Here is a 20,223-nt window from a genome sequence, read left to right as displayed (position 1 = left end):
CCTCCGACAGTGCAGCACTCCCTCAGTACTGACCCTCCGACAGTGCAGCACTCCCTCAGTACTGACCCTCCGACAGTGCAGCACTCCCTCAGTACTGACCCTCTGACAGTGCAGCACTCCCTCAGTACTGACCCTCTGACAGTGCAGCACTCCCTCAGTACTGACCCTCCGACAGTGCAGCATTCCCTCAGTACTGACCCTCCGATAGTGCAGCACTCCCTCAGTACTGACCCTCTAACAGCATAGCACTCCCTCAGTACTGACCCTCTGACAGTGCAGCACTCCCTCAGTACTGACCCTCTGACAGAGCAGCACTCCCTCAGTACTGACCCTCTGACAGTGCAGCACTCCCTCAGTACTGACCCTCTGACAGTGCAGCACTCCCTCAGTACTGACCCTCCGACAGTGCAGCACTCCCTCAGTACTGACCCTCCGACAGTGCAGCACTCCCTCAGTAGTGACCCTCCGACAGTGCAGCACTCCCTCAGTACTGACCCTCTGACAGTGCAGCACTCCCTCAGTACTGACCCACCGACAGTGCAGCACTCCCTCAGTACTGACCCTCTGACAGTGCAGCACTCCCTCAGTACTGACCCTCTGACAGGGCAGCACTCCCTCAGTACTGACCCTCTGACAGGGCAGCACTCCCTCAGTACTGACCCTCTGACAGTGCAGCACTCCCTCAGTACTGACCCTCTGACAATGCAGCACTCCCTCAGTACTGACCCTCTGACAGTGCAGCACTCCCTCAGTACTGACCCTCCGACAGTGCAGCACTCCCTCAGTACTGACCCTCCGACAGTACAGCACTCCCTCAGTACTGACCCTCCGACAGTGCAGCACTCCCTCAGTACTGACCCTCCGACAGTGCAGCACTCCCTCAGTACTGACCCTCTGACAGTGCAGCACTCCCTCAGTACTGACCCTCTGACAGTGCAGCACTCCCTCAGTACTGACCCTCCGACAGTGCAGCACTCCCTCAGTACTGACCCTCCGACAGTGCAGCACTCCCTCAGTACTGACCCTCCGATAGTGCAGCACTCCCTCAGTACTGACCCTCTGACAGTGCAGCACTCCCTCAGTACTGACCCTCTGACAGTGCAGCACTCCCTCAGTTCCTACCCTCTGACAGTGCAGCATTCCCTCAGTACTGACCCTCCGACAGTGCAGCACTCCCTCAGTACTGACCCTCTAACAGCATAGCACTCCCTCAGTACTGACCCTCTGACAGTGCAGCACTCCCTCAGTACTGACCCACCGACAGTGCAGCACTCCCTCAGTACTGACCCTCTGACAGTGCAGCAATCCCACAGTACTGACCCACCGACAGTGCAGCACTCCCTCAGTACTGACCCTCTGACAGGGCAGCACTCCCTCAGTACTGACCCTCTGACAGTGCAGCACTCCCTCAGTACTGACCCTCTGACAATGCAGCACTCCCTCAGTACTGACCCTCTGACAGTGCAGCACTCCCTCAGTACTGACCCTCCGACAGTGCAGCACTCCCTCAGTACTGACCCTCCGACAGTGCAGCACTCCCTCAGTACTGACCCTCTGACAGTGCAGCACTCCCTCAGTACTGACCCTCTGACAGTGCAGCACTCCCTCAGTACTGAACCCTCCGACAGTGCAGCACTCCCTCAGTACTGCGCTGGAGTGCCAGCCTTGACTTTTGTGTGCAAGTCCTGGCACTTGAATACAAAACTTTGTGACTCAGAGATGAGAGTGCCACCAACTGAACCACGGCTGACACTGAAGTGTGCAGGCACATCATTTCATTTGTTTAAAATATTCAACCCCTCGGTCAGATCTCCTCTTAACCTCACTTTGCATTAATGAAAAGAGACCCCAGATTGTCTTGTCTCTCACTAAAGCTAAAACCCCAAATCCCTGGGATCACCTTGTGTGAAATCTTCTGCATCCTCTCCATAAACCTGCCATCCTTACTAAAATAGGGGGCCCAATATTCTAACCAGCTTTTGAATGGTTTTACAGTATTCCTTTGATTTAATATTCAATCTCCGATTTATCAAACCTTTGATTCCTATGTAATTCTTTTTGTAGTCATATCAACTTGTCCTCCCACCTTTAAAGATTTGTGTATCTGAATTCCTAGGTCCCTTTACTCCTCTATCCCTTGTAAAGTTTCACCATTTAGTGTTTATTTCCTTTCATTCTCCTTTCCAAAATGTATCACATTCATTTCTGTCTATTAAAGTTCATCACACTGGGAGATAGTGGGATATAGAGAACATACTGGAACACAGTAGCATGTAGGAGAGATATACATTTAGTACGCTGGGATATAGAAGATACAAAAGCAAAATACAGCAGATGCTGGAAATCTGAAATAAAAGCAGAAAATGCTCTAAATACTCAGCAGGTCGGTTCGCATCTGTGCAGAGAGAAACAGAGTTAACGTTTCAGCTCACTGACCTTTCATCAGAGGATGCCGAAGCACAATTGTGGGATATACAAGGTACATACTGTAGAAAACTGGGATATACTGAGGTTATGCACAGTGGTATAGAGAATCTGCAGTCCTTAGCTGGTCTGGCCGACATGTGACTCCAGACCCACTGCAATGCAGGTGACTCTTACATGCCCTCTGAAATGGCCTAGCAAGCCACTCATTTGTATCTAACTGCGACGAAGCAATAAAAAGGAATGAAACTGGACAGACCACCTGGCATCGACCTAGGCACCGGAAACGACAACGGCAAACCCAGCCCTGTCGACCCTGCAAAGTCCTCCTTACTAATATCTGGGGGCTTGTGCATACATTGGGAGAGCTGTCCCACAGGCTAGTCAGGCAACAGCCTGACATAGTCATATTCAAGGAATCAGACCTGACAGACAATGTCCCAGACACTGCAATCACTATCCCTGGGTACGTCCTGTCCCACCGGCAGGACAGACCCACCAGAGATGGCGACACAGTGGTATACAGTAGGGAGGGAGTTGCCCTGGGAGTCCTCAACATCGACTCCAGACCCCATGAAGTCTCATGGCATCAGGTCAAACATGGGCAAGGTAACCTCCTACTGATTACCACCTATCACCATCCCTCAGCTGATGACTCAGTACTCCTCCATGTTGAACAGCACTTGGAGGAAGCACTGAGGGTGGCAAGGGCACAGAATGTACTCTGGGTGGGGGACTTCAACGTCCATCACTAAGAGTGGCTCGGTAGCACCACTACTGACCGAGCTGGCCGAGTCCTAAAGGACATAGCTGCTAGACTGGGTCTGCGGCAGGTGGTGAGGGAACCAACACGAGTGAAAAACATACTTGACCTTGTCCTCACCAATCTGCCTGCCACAGATGCTTCTGTCGATGACTGTATTGGTAGAAGTGACCACCGCACAGTCCTTGTGGAGACGAAGTCCCGCCTTCACATTGAGGATACCGTCCATCGTGTTGTGTGGCACTACTACTGTGCTAAATGGGACAGATTTTGAACAGGTATAGCAATGCAAAACTGGGCATCCATGAGGCACTGTGGGCCATCAGCAGCAGCAGAATTGTCCTCAACCACAATCTGTAACCTCATGGCCCGCAATATCCCCCACTCTATCATTACCATCAAGCCAGGAGACCAACCCTGGTTCAATGAAGAGTGCAGGAGGGCATGCCAGGAGCAGCACCAGGCATACCTCAAAATGAGGTGTCAACCTGGTGAAGCTACAACACAGGACTATCTGCGTGCCAAACTGCGTAAGCAGCATGCGATAGACAGAGCTAAGCGATCCCATAACCAATGGATCAGATCTAAGCTCTACAGTCCTGCTACATCCAGCCTTGAATGGTGGTGGACAATTAAACAACTAACTGGAGGAGGTGGCACCACAAATATCCCCATCCTCAATGATGGAGGAGCCCAGCACATCAGTGCGAAAGATAAGGCTGAAGCATTTGCAACAATCTTCAGCCAGAAGTGCAGAGTTGATGATCCATCTCGGCCTCCTCCTGAAGTCCCAGCATCACAGATGCCAGAATTCAGCCAATTCGATTGATATTAATATCAAGCAACGACTGAAGGCACTGGAGACTGCAAAAGCTATGGGCCCTGACAATATTCCAGCAATAGTACTGAAGACCTGTGCTCCAGAACTTGCCGCACTCCTAGCCGAGCTGTTCCAGTACAGCTACAACACTGGCATCTACCCTGCAATGTGGAAAATGGCCCAGGTATGTCCTGTACACCAAAAGCAGGACAAGTCCAATCTGGCTAATTACCGCCCCATCAGCCTACTCTCAATCATCAGTAAAGTGATGGAAGGTGTCATCAACAGTGCCATCAAGCGGCACTTGCTTAGCAATAACCTGCTCAGTGACGCTCAGTTTGGGTTCCGCCAGGGCCTCTCAGCTCCTGACCTCATTACAGCCTTGGTTCAAACATGGACAAAAAAGCTGAACTCAAGAGGTGAGGTGAGAGTGACTGCTCTTGACATCAAGGCAGCATTTGACCAAGTATGGCATCAAGGAGCCCTAGCAAAACTGAGGTCAATGGCAATCGGGGGAAAACTCTCCGCCGGTTGAAGTCATACCTAGCGCAAAGGAAGATGGTTGTGGTTGTTGGAGGTCAATCATCCAGGACATCACTGCAGGAGTTCCTCAGGGTAGTGTCCTGGGCCCAACCATCTTCAGCTGCTTCATCAATGACCTTCCTTCAATCATAAGGTCAGAAGTGGGGATGTTCGCTGATGATTTCAGAATGTTCAGCACCATTCGTGACTCCTCAGATACTGAAGCAGTCCGTGTAGAAATGCAACAAGACTTGGACAATATCCAGGCTTGGGCTGATCAGTGGCAAGTAACATTCGCGCCACACAAGTGCCAGGCAATGACCATCGCCAACAAGAGAGAATCTAACCATCTGCCCTTGACATTCAATGGCATTACCATCACTGAATCTCCCACTATCAACATCCTAGGGGCTACCATTGACCAGAAACTGAACTCGAGTAGCCATATAAATACCGTGGCTACAAGAGCAGGTCAGAGGCGAGTAACTCACCTCCTGACTCCCCAAAGCCCGCTTGATTGGCACCCCATCCACAAACATTCACTCCCTCCACCACTGACGCACAGTGGCAGCAGTGTGTACCATCTGCAAGACGCACTGCAGCAATGCACCAAGGCTCCATCCCGCGACCTCTACCAACTAGAAGGACAAGGGCAGCAAATGCATGGGAACACCACCACCTGCAAGTTCCCCTCCAAGCCACACACCATCCTGACTTGGAACTATATCGCCGTTCCTTCACTGTCATTGGGTCAAAATCCTGGAACTCCCTTCCTAACAGCACTGTGGGTGTGCCTAACACACATGGACTGCAACGGTTCAAGAAGGCAGCTCACCACCACCTTCTCAAGGGCACTTAGGGATGGGCAATAAATGCTGGCCTGGCCAGCGATGCCCACATCCCCTGAATGAATAATTTTTAAAAAGCCAGCAATGCCCACGAACGAATCAAAAAAAAGTGGGATACACACTGGGAGACAGTGGGATACACACTGGGGGACAGTGGGATACACACTGGGAGACAATGAGATGCACACTGGGAGACAGTGAGATGCACACTGGGGGACAGTGGGATGCACACTGGGGACAGTGGGATGCACACTGGGGGACAGTGAGATACACACTGGGAGACAGTGGGATACACACTGGGAGACAGTGAGATGCACACTGGGGGACAGTGGGATGCACACTAGGAGACAGTGAGATGCACACTGGGGACAGTGGGATGCACACTAAGGGACAGTGGGATGCACACTTGGAGACAATGAGATGCACACTGGGGGACAGTGAGATACACACTGGGAGACAGTGAGATGCACACTGGGGGACAGTGGGATGCACACTGGGAGACAGTGAGATGCACACTGGGGGACAGTGGGATGCACACTGGGGACAGTGGGATGCACACTGGGGGACAGTGAGATACACACTGGGAGACAGTGAGATGCACACTGGGGGACAGTGAGATGCACACTGGGGGACAGTGGGATGCACACTGGGAGACAGTGAGATGCACACTGGGGACAGTGGGATGCACACTGGGGGACAGTGGGATGCACACTGGGGGACAGTGGGATACACACTGGGGGACAGTGGGATACACACTGGGAGACAGTGAGATGCACACTGGGGGACAGTGAGATCAGGGAGAAGACAGATTGGGGAACAGTAGGATATGTGGAAGACATTTGGGAATTCTGGACACAGTGTATAAAGGACCATGTAAAACACCATATAAACAAATGTGCTGTTTTGAAGTATGAGGGTGTTAGATTGTGAATTGTAACATTCTGACTGTACCTGTGCCTCACTCTGCAGCTTAGCCTGGTAATTCACCAGGGTGTCTTTTAATGTCCGCAGGCGGAGAGAGAGTGATTCGAGCTCAGGCTGGACAGTGCTGCCCCCCTTCTGGCCTGCCTTTGCCAGTTCGCAAACCTTCTGTTCAATCTCAAGCAGCATTCTCTGTGAGGAGGGGGCAGTAAAGAAAGAAGCATTTACATTTCTGTAGCACCTTTCATAATCTCAGGACAGCCCTGAGTCACTTTTACAGCCAATCAGGTATTCTTAAGTTTATTCTGTGTTGAACTGCAGCAAGTGCAGCAGCCAGTTCGTGCACAGCAAGCTCCCATAAACAGCAACATGATAATCTGTCTTTGTGATGTTGACTGAGGGATAAACATTGGTCAGGACACCGGGGATAATTCCCCTGCTCGTCTTTGAAATAGCATCATGGGATTTTTTACGTCCACCTGAGAAAGCAGACGGGGGCCTCTGTTCATCATCTCCGCTGAAAGACAGGACCTGCTGCTCAGCAGCATTTCTTCAATACTGCACTGGAGGGTCAGCCTGGATTTTGTGCTCAAGACTCTGGACTGGGACGTGAACCCATGACTTCCTGACTCAGAAGTGAGACAGATACCCACTGAGCGACGGCTGACATGAAAGAGAAAATAATCGGATGTTGGAACTCTCCCTAGCATGCGTCTCCCTCAGACAGAAGATAATGAACAGGCAGTAACATAATGTTCTGTGTGCACGGACCAACGTGCTTTCAGTTCCTTGGCAAACGTCCCTCCATCCCCTTGGTGAGATAGATCCGAGTTCAAAGATCAATTTTCAGTGCAACACAAGGCTCTAGAATAAGCTAACAACAGACCATGCATCTAAAGGAGCTGATTAGAGCTCCACGGTTACTTTAATAGCTCAGGCTGTGCAGCAGCAAGGGACTGAGAAATGAATTCAATAAGAACACAATGTTTTCTGAGTGCTGCTAATGTAATCTTTCTGTATTTTTCTCAGAAACTATTACCAGGCAGCAGATCTGGGCCAGGAGAAATTAATTCCCCAGGCACTTTATTAAATTGACCTTTTCATCATTTTTAAATAAGTATCTATTAATTTCCCTCCTCTCGCAGTCTGCAAGCCCCACTGTTTAAGCGTGGTCGGAACAGAGGTCAACACCTCCTGCAGGAATATCTACACAAGGTTCTCCTGATCTGTGCAAGCAACTTACACAGATCAAAAACCTAAATACATTCAGCAAATGTTGAGATTCTACTCTGTATTCCAAGGTCCAAGTCATTTATATATAGCAAAAAAAAGTAGTGTTCCCAACATTGACCCTTAAGGACACCACTGTCTACCATCCTCCAGTCTGAAAAACAACCATTTACCACGGCTCACTGTTTTCTGTCCTTAAGCCAAATTTTTTTAATCCAATTGGACACTGACCCTCCTATTCCATGAACCTCTATTTTGTTAACCAGCTTTTTAATGTGGCACCTTATCAAACACTTTCTTAAAATCCATATAAACAACATCCACCGCATTCCCTTTAAAAGAATGAGAGGGGATCTCATTGAAGCATATAAAATTGTTACAGGGCTCCACAGGGTGATGCAGGAAGGATGTTTCCCCTGGCTGGGGGTGGGGTTCGAGAACCAGGGGACACAGTCTCAGAATAAGGGGTAGGCCATTTAGGACTGAGATAAAGAGGGATTTCTTCACTCAGAGGGTGGTGAATCTGCAGAATTCTCTACCCCAGAGGGCTGTGGAGGCTCAGTCATTGAGTATGTTCAAGACAGAGATCGATAGATATCTAGAGATTAAAGATATCAAAGGATAGTGCAGGAAAATGGCGTTGAGGTAGAAGTTCAGGTGTAATCTGGTTGAATAGCAGAGCAGGCTCGAGAGGCCGAATGGCCTACTTCTGCTCCGATTTCCTATGTTCCTTCATCAACCTTCTCTGTTACTTCATCAAAAAAAAATCATTTAGTCAAGCATGATCTGCCTTTTACAAATCCATGCTGGCTATCCTTAATTAACTCAAACCTCTAAGTATCCATTGATATTTTCCCCGATTATTGTTTTTAAAACCTTACCCACCACTGATATTAAACTAACTGGCCTGTAGTTGCTGGGACTGTCTTTACACCCTTTCTAGTGTGGAAACATGTCATGGGAAGGGGAAGGGGTGCCTGAGGCATGGACAAGGGTGTCACAGAGAGTGACAAGGACTGAGAGAGATAGAGGCAATGAGACATCGACTGAACTAGAGGCAGAGAGTGAGAAACAGAGGCAGAGATAAACAGAGTGAGAGTTAGAGGCAATGAGAGAGATTGAGTCAGAGACAGGGATAGAGGCAGAGAAAGTTAGTTAGAGATAGAGACAGACAGAGACAGAGAGACAGACGGAGACAGAGAAACAGAGGGAGACAGAGAGGGAGGGAGGCACAGAGATACAGAGAGAGGGAGGCACAGAGAGAGAGAGGGAGAGAGAGACAGAGAGACAAAGAGAAAGAGAGACAGAGACAGAGAGAGACAGAGACAGAGACAGAGAGACAGAGAGAGAGTAAGTGAGAGAGAGCCAGTTTGTGTGGCAGAAGGAAGAAGTGAAACAGAAAGATGGAACTTAAATTATCCCTTAATGAACTAAATATTTTTAACCGTTAATTTATAAATAACCTGGAGAGCTTGGAAATTAAGTTTTTTAAAAAATACTTTGGCATAAGAAGCAAGCGCGATATGAGAAAAAACTATTTCATGCAGTGAGTGGTCAGGATCTGGAATGCACTGCCTGAGAGTGTGTTGGAGGCAGATTCAATCTTTGTGGTGGCTTTCAAAAGTGAATTGGATGATTATCTGGAGGAAAAATTCGCAGGACTACAGAGAAAAGGCAGGGGAGTGAGACTAGCTGAGTTGCTCTGACAGTGAGCCAGCAGGGACACAGTGGGCTGAATGGCCTCTTTTTGTGCTGTAATCATTCTATGATTCTATGACTTTTCTCTGCTCTCCTCTGGTGATGGCTTTTTTTAAAATTTGAAATAGGATATCAGAGTTACTGGCAAGACCAGCATTTGTTGCCCATCCCTAATTGCCCTTGAACCGTTGCAGTCCATGTGGGGTAGGTACACCAACAGTGCTGTTAGGAAGGGAGTTCCAGGATTTTGACCCAGCGACAGTGAAGGAACGGTGATATAGTTCCAAGTCAGGATGGCGTGTGACTTGGAGGGGAACTTGCAGGTGGTGGTGTTCCCATACATCTGCTGCCCTTGTCCTTCTAGTTGGTAAAGGTCGTGGGTTTGGAAGGTGCTGTCTGAGGAGCCTTGGTGCATTGCTGCAGTGCATCCTGTAGATGGTGCACACTGCTGCCACTGTGCGTCAGTGGTGGAGGGAGTGAATGTTTGAAGATGGGGTGCCAATCAAGTGGGCTGCTTTGTCCTGGATAGTGTCGAGCTTCTTGAATGTTGTTGGAGCTGCACCCATCCAGGCAAGTGGAGAGTATTCCATCACACTCCTGACTTGTGCCTTGTAGATGGTGGACAGGCTTTGGGGAGTCAGGAGGTGAGTTACTCGCTGCAGGATTCCTAGCCTCTGACCTGCTCTTGTAGCCACAGTATTTTTATGGCTACTCCAGTTCAGTTTCTGGTCAATGGTCACCCCTAGGATGTTGATTACATAGAACATAGAACATTACAGCGCAGTACAGGCCCTTCAGCCCTCGAAGTTGTGAGGGATTGTGGGGGATTGTGGGGGATTCAGCGATGGTAATGCCATTGAATGTCAAGGGGAGATGGTTAGATTCTCTCTTGTCGGAGATGGTCATTGCCTGGCACTTGTGTGGCGCGAATGTTACTTGCCACTTATCAGCCCAATCCTGGATATTGTCGCGGTCTTACTGCATTTCTACACAGACTGCTTCAGTATGTGAGGAGTCACAAATGGTGCTGAACATTGTGCAATCATCAGCGAACATCCCCACTTCTGACCTTTGAGTGTCTTGGGGTGTTTTATTACATTAAAAGCACTAGATAAATACAAGTTGTTGTTATGATGGAGTGAACGTCACTGATGAAGCAGCTGAAGATGGTTGGGCCTAGGACACTACCCTGAGGAACTCCTGCAGTGATGTCCTGGAGCTCAGATGATTGACCTCCAACAACCACAACCTTCCTTTGTGCTAGGTATGACTCCAGCCAGCGGAGGGTTTTTTCCCTGATTCCCATTCTCTCCAGTTTTTCTAGGGCTCCTTGATGCCATACTCAGTCAAATGCTGCCTTGATGTCAAGGGCAGTCACTCTCATCTCACCTCTGGAATTCAGCTCTTTTGTCCATGTTTGGACCAAAGCTGTAATGAGGTCAGGAGCTGAGCGACCATGGTGGAATCTTAACACTTGGGTGATGTCGATAATCTCTGACAATCTTTATGTGGGTCTCACACAAGCACCAGTCAGTACCTCCGTCTGGTACTGTGTCTTAATGTGTGAGACAGCTGTCTCTCTTTTATCTGTCTCTCTATAACTTTCTCTGTATACTGTTCTCTATCTCCATCTACTGTCTGTATTAATTGTGTCAGGGGCTCAAGTCTGTTACTATCTGTATTTATTTTTAGATTTTCATTTCCACATTTTGAATTCTCTAAGCTTGTTGATCCAGCATCTGTGAGCTGGGTGCGTGGAGGGAGGAGATAAGGAGTTGGGTCATTTTTGAGTTGCTCTAAGATGTCAACTATGATGTGCTGATGGGTTGGTTGGAGTCTCCAGGAATTAAAGATTAATCTCCCAGACAATGATGTGAGCAGCCAGAGAGAAAAATTATTATTTTTTATTCATTCATGGGATGTGGGCGTCGCTGGCCAGGCCAGCATTTATTGCCCATCCCTAATTGCCCTTGAGAAGGTGGTGGTGAGCTGCCTTCTTGAACCGCTGCAGTCCATGTGGGGTAGGTACACCCACAGAGCTGTTAGGAAGGGAGTTCCAGGATTTTGACCCAGCGGCAGTGAAGGAACGGCGATATAGTTCCAAGTCAGGATCGTGTGTGACTTGGAGGGGAACTTGCAGGTGGTGGTGTTCCCATGCATCTGCTGCCCTTGTCCTTCTAGTTGGTAGAGGTCGCAGGTTTGGAAGGTGCTGTCTGAGGAGCCTTGGAGAGTTGCTGCATTGCATCTTGTAGATGGTACACACTGCTGCCACTGTGCGTCAGTGGTAGAGGGAGTGAATGTTTGTAGATGGGGTGCCAATCAAGTGGGCTGCTTTGTCCTGGATGGTGTCAAGCTTTTTGCGTGTTGTTGGAGCTGCACCCATCCAAGCAAGTGGAGAGTATTCCATCACACTCCTGACTTGTGCCTTGTAGATGGTGGACAGGCTTTGGGGAGTCAGGAGGTGAGTTACTCGCCGCAGGACTCCTAGCCTCTGACCTGCTCTTATAGCCACGGTATTTATATGACTAGTCCAGTTCAATTTCTGGTTATTGAATCAACAAAACACTTGTGTTTTTGTCAACTTTCTTTGAACACTTTAATTGATTAAATTATAAAAATATAGGAGATGGGAAATAAAAAGCTGTTCAACTGACAGTCAAGAATCATCCAATTGGGTAGCAAAGTGACTTCTCTCTTTCCAATTGGCTGGGGAAGGTTAGTTATTACGATGATGGACATATCGGGCAACCAATGGCAGCACAGCTTGAAGCAGGGGGTCAAACCCCCAGAGACATGTCCAGAGGTGGCAATCTAGACACGGGATGAAGCATCACCTGGTTCCATTCCCAGCTGTTTTGGGGAAGGCTTGATGCACCAGTTGACCTTTTCTTAGCCATCAATTTTGTATGTTCATCTCAAGCTGAAACTTCCTGTCCCACACCATTGGCTCTGGTGTCCCCCAAGATCTATCCATTGGCCCCTCCCATTTCTCATCTGCTTGCTGCCCCTCGGTAACATCATCTAAAAATACTTGCACGCTGACGACACCCAGCTCCACATCATCACCACCTCTTTTGACCCCTCCATTGCCTCTAAAATTTTCTGTCTGCTTGTCCGACATCCAGTCATGGATGACCATAAATTTTCTCCAATTAAATACTGGGAAGACCGAAATCACCACACAAAGCTTTCATCCACACCACAAACTCCATTTCCTAGCCACCGACTCCATCCCTCTCTGTGGTTAACGTCTGAGGCTGAACCAGACGGTTCGCAACCTTGGTGTCATATCTAACCCTGAGCTGAGCTTCTGATCTCATATCTGTTCCATCAAAGAGACCACCTATTTCCACCCCCATAACATCACTCGACTTTTCCCCTGCCTCAGCTTATCTGCTTCTGAAATCCTCATCCATGGTTTTGTTACATCTAGACTTGACTTTTCCAATGCGCTCCTGATTGGCCTCCGATCTTCCACTCTCCATAAACTTGAGGTCATCCATTCTCTGCCCATGTCCTAACTCACACCAAGTCTCATTAACCTATCACTCTTATGCAGGGATACCTAAAGTGCTGTAACCTGCAAGGCTACGGACCAGATGCTGGAAGGTGGGATTAGATTGGACGGCTAGTTTTTCGGCCAGCGCAGATACGATGGGCTGAATGGCCTCTTTGTGTGCCATAATTTTTCTATGGTTCTATAGGCACCAACATAAAATCCTCTCTCTCTCTCACCATCCAAGCCCCCAAACATTCCCTTCAGGTGAAGCAGTAATTTACTTGTACTACCTTCAATTTAGCAACGCACCAAGGCTCCTTAGACAGCACCTTCCAAACCCGTGACCTCTACCAACTAGAAGGACAAGGGCAGCAAATGCATGGGAACACCACCACCTGCAAGTTCTCCTCCAAACCAAACACCATCCTGACTTGGAACTACATCGCCGTTCCTTCACTGTCGCTGGGTCAAAATACTGGAACTCCCTTCCTAACAGCACTGTGGGTGTACCTACCCCACATGGACTGCAGGGGTTCAAGAAGGCAGCTCACCACCACCTTCTCGAGGGTAATTAGGGATGAGCAATATATGCTGGACTAGCCAGCGATGCCCACATCCCATGAATGAATAAAAAAAAGTATACTGTATTCGCTGCTCACAATGCCTCTACATTGGGGAGACCAAACGTAGATTGGGTGACTGCTCTGCAGAACACCTCCACTCAGTCTGCAAGCATAACCCCAAGTTTCCGGTTGCTTGTCATTTCAACACACACCCCCTGTTCACATGCCCACATTTCTCTCCTTGGCCTGCCGCAATGCTCCAGTAAACCCTAACATAAGCTCAAGGAACAGTACCTCGTCTTCCAATTAAGCACTCTACAGCCTTCTGGACTCAACTTTGAGTTCAACAATTTCAGAGCATAATTGCTTTTTTTAAAAAAAAAATTCATTTGTTAACCATGGGCCTGTCTTAAACCTGTTTGTCACTTGCTTTTTGTTTTTGTACAGAGCTGTAACACTCTCTGGACTAATGCATTGTCTTTTAATACAACTATTAGCACTTCCTTTACCCTTGCTCCGTGACATCTTTGTCATTTAATCTCTCCTGCCCTCCGCCCTGTCTTCTTCCCCCCTCCCCCTTTCACTTGCTCAAAGCCGATTACATTTCTAACTTTTTCCAGTTCTGATGAAAGGTCACAGACCTGAAACGTTAACTCTGCTTCTCTCTCCACAGATGCTGCCTGACCTGCTGAGTATTTCCAGCACTTTGTTTTTATTTCAGATTTCCAGCATCTGCAGTATTTTGCTTTTACTATAGGCACCAACATGTTGCACCCCAGACATTTAACAAAATTACTGAGTCAGCCACGGACATGGGACAATTAATAGAGTTATTTACAGCACAGCAGGACGCCATTCAAAGGGAATCATATATAAAGTGACAGCCAACCATTAATTTATCATTTCTTTCTATAAAAAAGAGTAGGAAAAAAATGAGATTTTTAATTTTTGATAAACAATGCGTGCACAACCCCAAGCAAAGCCTGACTGAGTAAAACATAATTTAGGTCAATATGTTAGCAGTTTTAGTTACAATAGACATTCTGTTATGTTGTGTATTGGATGGAGAGCTGAATAAAGCACCAAGTTCTTTAATTAGCTCAAATCCCCCAGTCTAGTATCAAACATGTTGGAGATTGCATTACAACTATTAGTCAGCAGGACAAAAGCAAACAGAACCCATGGGCCTGTTTAAGACAGAACTTGCATTGCTTCTGGTCTGGTGGAAACATGGCTGTATCATTCATTGATACTCACTCCTTTGGTCTACCAGATCACTTGTATGTAATAATCTGTCTACTCATTCCTGGCACCGATTTCTGGAGCAAAAACTAATCTTTTTTTTTCAATTTACAAACAAAACCAGAACAGAAAAGTAATATCCAAAACAACAAACTCAATATTAATTACCAACACACAAACAGTTGGGCAACATTGTTTGCCTGATATGAAAATGTTGAAACCTGAATTATCCACTTACAGCTACAGTGAATGGCCCAGCAAATTCGATACTGGAATAGGTACCTCAAGGTAAAAAATGTTCACGGCTCATCTCTTGCTTCAATTACTCCTCAATTCTCTTTTTGAGAATAAAACCAACCATTATCATTCATTAACCTCTGCTTAAATACTTTGCAAAATAACAGAAACATCTGCTCATAGAACTCGACAATATGTTGATGATACAAATGTAGGTGGAGAGGTAAGCTGTGGGGAGGACACAGAGAGGCTGCAAAGGTTATGTGAATGGGCAGCAAGATGGCAGATGGAGTATAATGTAGGGAAGTGTGAAGTTATTCACTTTGGTCGCAAGAATAAAAAAAAAGTAGTTTATTTTTTAAAATGTGTGAAACTTGTAAGTGTTAGTGCTCAAAGAGACTTGGGTGTGCTTGTACAAAGAATGCAGAAAGTTAATATGCAAGTACAACAAGTAATTAGGAAGGCAAATGGCATGTTGGTCTTTATTGCAAGGGGATTGAAGTACAGGAATAAGGAAGTCTTCCTCCAGTTGTACAGGATTTTGGCGAGTCCACATCTGGAGTACTGTGTGCAATTTTGGTTTCCACATTCAAGAAAAGATATATTTGTATTGGAGGCGGTACAGTGAAGGTTCACAAGATTGGTTCCTGGGATGAGGGGGTTGTCCTATGATGAGATGCTGAGTAAATTGGGTCTATATTCTCTGGAGTTCAAACGAATGAGAGGCGATCGAATTGAAAGTTACAAGATTAAGGAGCTGCATAAGGTAGACACTGAGATTGTTTCTGCTGGTCGGGGAATTTAAAACACAGGAGCACAGTCTTAGGACTGAGATGAGGAGAAATTACTTCACTCAAAGGGTTGTGAATCTTTGGAATTCTCTACCCCAGAGGGTTGTGGATGCTCCATCATTGAATATATTCAAGGCTGGGATAGATAGATTTTTGGTCTCTCAGGGAATCAAGAGATATAGGGAGCAGGCAGGAAAATGGAGTTGAATCCTAACATCAGCCATGATCGTACTGAATTGTGGAGCAGGCTCAATGGGCCATACGGTCGACTCCTAGTTCTTGTACTTCATTAAGTATATTTGTAATCACATCCAAAACAAATTCAATATCATTGACTACCAAATCCACAAAAAAGTGGGACAAAAATGTTACTCATATTTCCTCAATGAACCCTTTCTGATTTAGTAGTTACAGTAAACTTGTGTCTGATCTTTCAATGATTCCCACTGATCTTCAATTTCCTCTGGATCACAGGACCTCAGTGCTGACTAACAATGAGCCAAAGAAAACCGACTTAAAGCTGAAAAGCCTTTCTCAACATAAATATCAAAACCACCTGCCAGTAAGAGCTTATGAAGTATGTTTATTCTAAATTGATGTGGATTTACACTGGTCAAAAATCATCTGTATACTTTAAGACTACATAATACACAGGATTTCCTTTGTGAAATGAAATTCCTAAAATATGCCCCAAAATTGTGCAGAAAGCAAACATTCTTATTTGTTCAAATAAATAATCTTTTAAAAAATGCATTATTGATTTGTGGCTGTGACGATTTATAAAGTACTTGCACATTAAAATACAAAAGAGTTGCAGAACTGCATATCTAAATTAATAAGTATTATTATCCATTGGAATATCCCACCTTAAATAACTATTTCCCTTTGCAAACAGATCAAAGTTGGAACTAGATTGCACTGATATTTCTAGAATAGCCTGACCTGAGCAATGGTCTTTCTCTTTTGAACTATCTGATAATTCCTTTCCAGACACTGATAGGAATGGAACGCCCCGGAATGAAAATAAACTGAAACAGAATGACTACCATCTAACACACTGCTTCCTTTTGATTGTGTAGTGTTGCTGTCTATTGTTCATATTTCTAGAGCATTCACTATCCCACAGCAATTACTCTATAAATGTACTAACACTGTACCAATATTACAAAGATCTGTTCAAATACATCCGTGTCTCACTGTACCTCCGCTCGATTTCCTCAATTATCAAATATACTGACACAGGTGATAGAAATAGAAAAATGTGTGTTTTTCTCCTATGGATTTTATTTAATGGTTTATTGTTCTCGAACTGAGCCGGAATGATTTTTTTCTACATTTGGAAGCTGACCTTTCATCCCTCACTGGAGGGGACGAGGCACTTTCACCTAAAGTGATAGTGGAGATCATTTGAAATGGTTCCTGTTTAATTGATTCCCAATTTAATTGGAGAAGGATGTTTTGGGGGCATTTCCCACTATCGTTTGTCACACTGCCACTTCATGTTCTAGGACATCGCCTGATGCCTCGATGATCCCAATCCTTTCTAATTACTTTCGCTCCTGGTAATTTTAAATGTCTTGATCCAAGCCTTTAAATTTGTGATTTAAAATAGGCTGCGTTTGCTGACAACGCTACCACTAGGTGGCGCTGCAGTAGCACATGCACAAATGCAGCCTGTGCCACTGAAACGTCACAGTCTGCGACGTCAGGCAGCTGCCAGGATTAAAGATTGCGCTGCTCAAATAATCATACAAAGGCAACCTAACCTAAACACATGGCAGCACACAATGGCGGGAGGGGGAAAGCGAGCGAGCGGGCCGGGGACGGGAGGAAGCAGGGCGGGGGAGTGGAGCGGGCTGGGGCCAGGGGGTAGGGGGGGGTGGGGGGTGCAGCAGACCGGTACAGTGAAAGGGGGGGGGGGAACAAGCGGGCCAGGGACGGTGGGGAGCGGAGCAGCCGAAAGAGCGGAGCGGCCTGAGAGAGCAGCGAGGGGGGGAGTGGAGCTTGACACATGGGTGAATACGATAGCGTTGCATTGCTGTACACGTAAAGCTCATGCGCAGAGGCTGACCAGGCACGTTGCCCGATGATGCACACGTCACGTGACGATGTCATCGGCGCATGCGCTAACCAGTCCTGGCAAGTCGGAACGCAGCGCACGGGCAGAGAGCAGGAGCCCGTCTGCGCATGTGCACACCTTGGCGCAGCCTGATGACATCAGTGGCCGGCTGCGTTGTCAGGAATCACTTTGTTTAAGATAACCTAGCTGCTAGGACATTTTAAAATGCAAGTTTAAAGGCTTGAGGCAAGACATTTAAAATTACCATGGACCTCAAAATTTTGACCATGGACAATGGTGGCTGCTGACCTCTGACCCTGTGCTCACTGACCTATGGTGGCTCCAGGACCAGCAATGCCTCAATTTTAAAATTCGCATTTTTGTTTTCAAATCCCTCCATGGCCTCATCCCTCCCGATCTCTGTAATCTCCTCCAGCCCCACAAGCCTCCGAGATCTCTGCACTAACCTGCACCAGCCTCTTGTCCATCCCTGATTTTAACCCTTGGTGGCCATTGGTGGCTGTGCCTTCAGCTGCCTGGGCCCCGAGCTCGGGAATTCCCTCCCTAAACCTCTCCGCCTCACTTTTCTTCTGTAAGACACTCCTTAAAATCTACCTCTTTGGCCAAGATTTTGGGCACCTGTCCTAATATCTCCTTACGAGGATGATGGTGGCATAGTGGTAATGTCACTAAACTAGTATTCCAGTGGCCCAGGCTAATGCCCTGGGAACACTGGTTCAAATCCCACCACGGCAGCTGGTGGAATTTAAATTCAATTAATATATTCAATTAATTAATAAAATAATCTGGAGTTGAAAGCTAGTCTCAGCAATGGTGGTCATGAAACCCTCTTCGATTGTTGTAAAAACCCATCGGGTTCACTAATGCCCTTTAGGGAAGGAACTCTGCTGTAAAGGCCTGCTACCCGACCCGAACCCGATGGGACCCGACCACATTGTGTCGGGCTCGGGGTCAGGTCGGGCCGGACACACACGGTAAGTGCTCTGCTGGTAAGTATGAAAAATAAAAAACTTAACTGAGCTGGGAGTCTGGGATGAAGCTGAGTCTGGGCAGTGAGCGAGTGACGTCATCACGCAGGCGCTGCAGCTTCCTGCAGCTTCCCAGCCGGATGGTCGGGTCGGGTCGGGTCGGGTCGGGTCGGGCTCGGGGCGAATTTGGAGGGAGTCGGGCTGGGTCGGGCTCGGCTCCGCTGTGAATCGGTTGGGTTCTTTTTCCCGACCTGAGCAGGCCTTTAATCTGCCGTCCTTCCCTGGTCTGGCCGACATGTGACTCCAGACCCACAACAATGTGATTAACACTTAACTGCTCTCTGAAATGGCCGAGCAAACCACTCAGTTCAAGGGCAGTTAAGGATGGACAACAAATGCTGGCCTTGCCAGTGACGCCCACATCCCATGAAAAATAAAACAAAGTGGCTCAGTGCCAAATTTTATCTGATAAGATTCCTTTGAAGCACCTTGGTACGTTTTGATCTGGTTAAAGATGCTGTATAAATAAATATAAGTTGACTTTATTGATCAAATGTCACATGATCAAACCTCCTGGAATACATCCAACCAGAGTTGGTAACCCTGGGCTACAGACTAGTCTAATGAACAGACTCTGACTGCAGCCTGGCTGAACCTGTGCTTGTTTAAATATTAACTTGCGTCTCTGGCTCAGTCTCAGGTTAAGAACAAACAGAGCGTGGTCCATTGTGAGTCTCTGATCAGCGCAGGCAGCACGTCTGATGTAAACAGAATGTCAGAGACTAGCCACAGAGCCTGATCCAGTCATTGTTCCCTCTCCTTGTGACTGGTCATTCTGGAGCTTGATGGCCAGGGGAGGGAACTGGCTGGACCTGACCGCACCCCACAAATAGTGAGAGGTTCTGAACTTTGGCCTGAACCTTGCCACTCAAATGAAGAGAGAGGGAGAGAGAGAAAAGAATAATGCCTACAAATACGAAAGGAAACCTGCTTCACAAGAGCACAGGTTGGACGCTGGCCTTTCACCCTTATCTCTCACCTGACAGCGACGCAGTGCCAAGTCCATGATCCTGGAGATTTTAGGTGGGAGGAGACATGTTGAACTTTGACCCCCCCCCCCATCTCCCACCTGACTCCAATGAGGCAATTGTTGCCAATCGATGGGAAAGCTGCACAGGAGATCGGGAGGGAGGGAGTGTTGGGGGATGGGGGGAGAGGGGAAGGGGGATGCGGAGAGGGGAATGGGGAAAAGGGATGGGGAAGTGGAGGGATGGGGGAGGGGGCGAGGAGGAGGAGGGGAGGAGTGGGAGTATCTGGGGGAGGGGTGGGGTGTCTGGGAGGATAGTGAGGAGAGGCAAATGCACTAAAGTGTGACCCATGAACTCTTACCTGTGACTGTAGCAGATGCTCCTCCACAACTCGCTGCATCTCCTGGTCACAGCCACTGCCTCCCAGCGACTCCGGGGCCGTGTCCAACCAACGCTCCAGCGCTGCAGCTCGCTCTCGGTAGACATGGAGGTCCTCCAGCAGCTATGGGGAGGAGTGAGGAAGGGAGGGCGAGAGGGAGGAAGGGCAGGAGAGAGGGAAGGAGGTAGAGAGGGTGGGAGGCAAGGAAAG

The 20,223-nt window shown here is 47.6% G+C and overlaps 1 protein-coding gene across 1 annotated transcript in view; it reads right to left on the bottom strand.

The window, feature by feature from the left end:
* Nucleotides 1–20,223, bottom strand: part of LOC137373553 (nesprin-2-like) — a 105,662-nt gene that overhangs the window by 61,129 nt on the left and 24,310 nt on the right. Inside the window, exons 7-8 of the mRNA XM_068038483.1 lie at nucleotides 19,996–20,136; nucleotides 6,329–6,490 (exon numbers count right to left, since the gene is read on the bottom strand). Coding sequence (XP_067894584.1) covers nucleotides 6,329–6,490; nucleotides 19,996–20,136 — 303 coding nt within the window. The remainder of the gene's footprint in view (nucleotides 1–6,328; nucleotides 6,491–19,995; nucleotides 20,137–20,223) is intronic.

This window comes from Heterodontus francisci, chromosome 9 (assembly GCF_036365525.1).
Source record: "Heterodontus francisci isolate sHetFra1 chromosome 9, sHetFra1.hap1, whole genome shotgun sequence".
Lineage (NCBI taxonomy): Eukaryota > Metazoa > Chordata > Chondrichthyes > Heterodontiformes > Heterodontidae > Heterodontus > Heterodontus francisci.
Note: the sequence above shows the minus strand (reverse complement) of the source record. Positions and strands in the feature narration are given on the sequence as shown.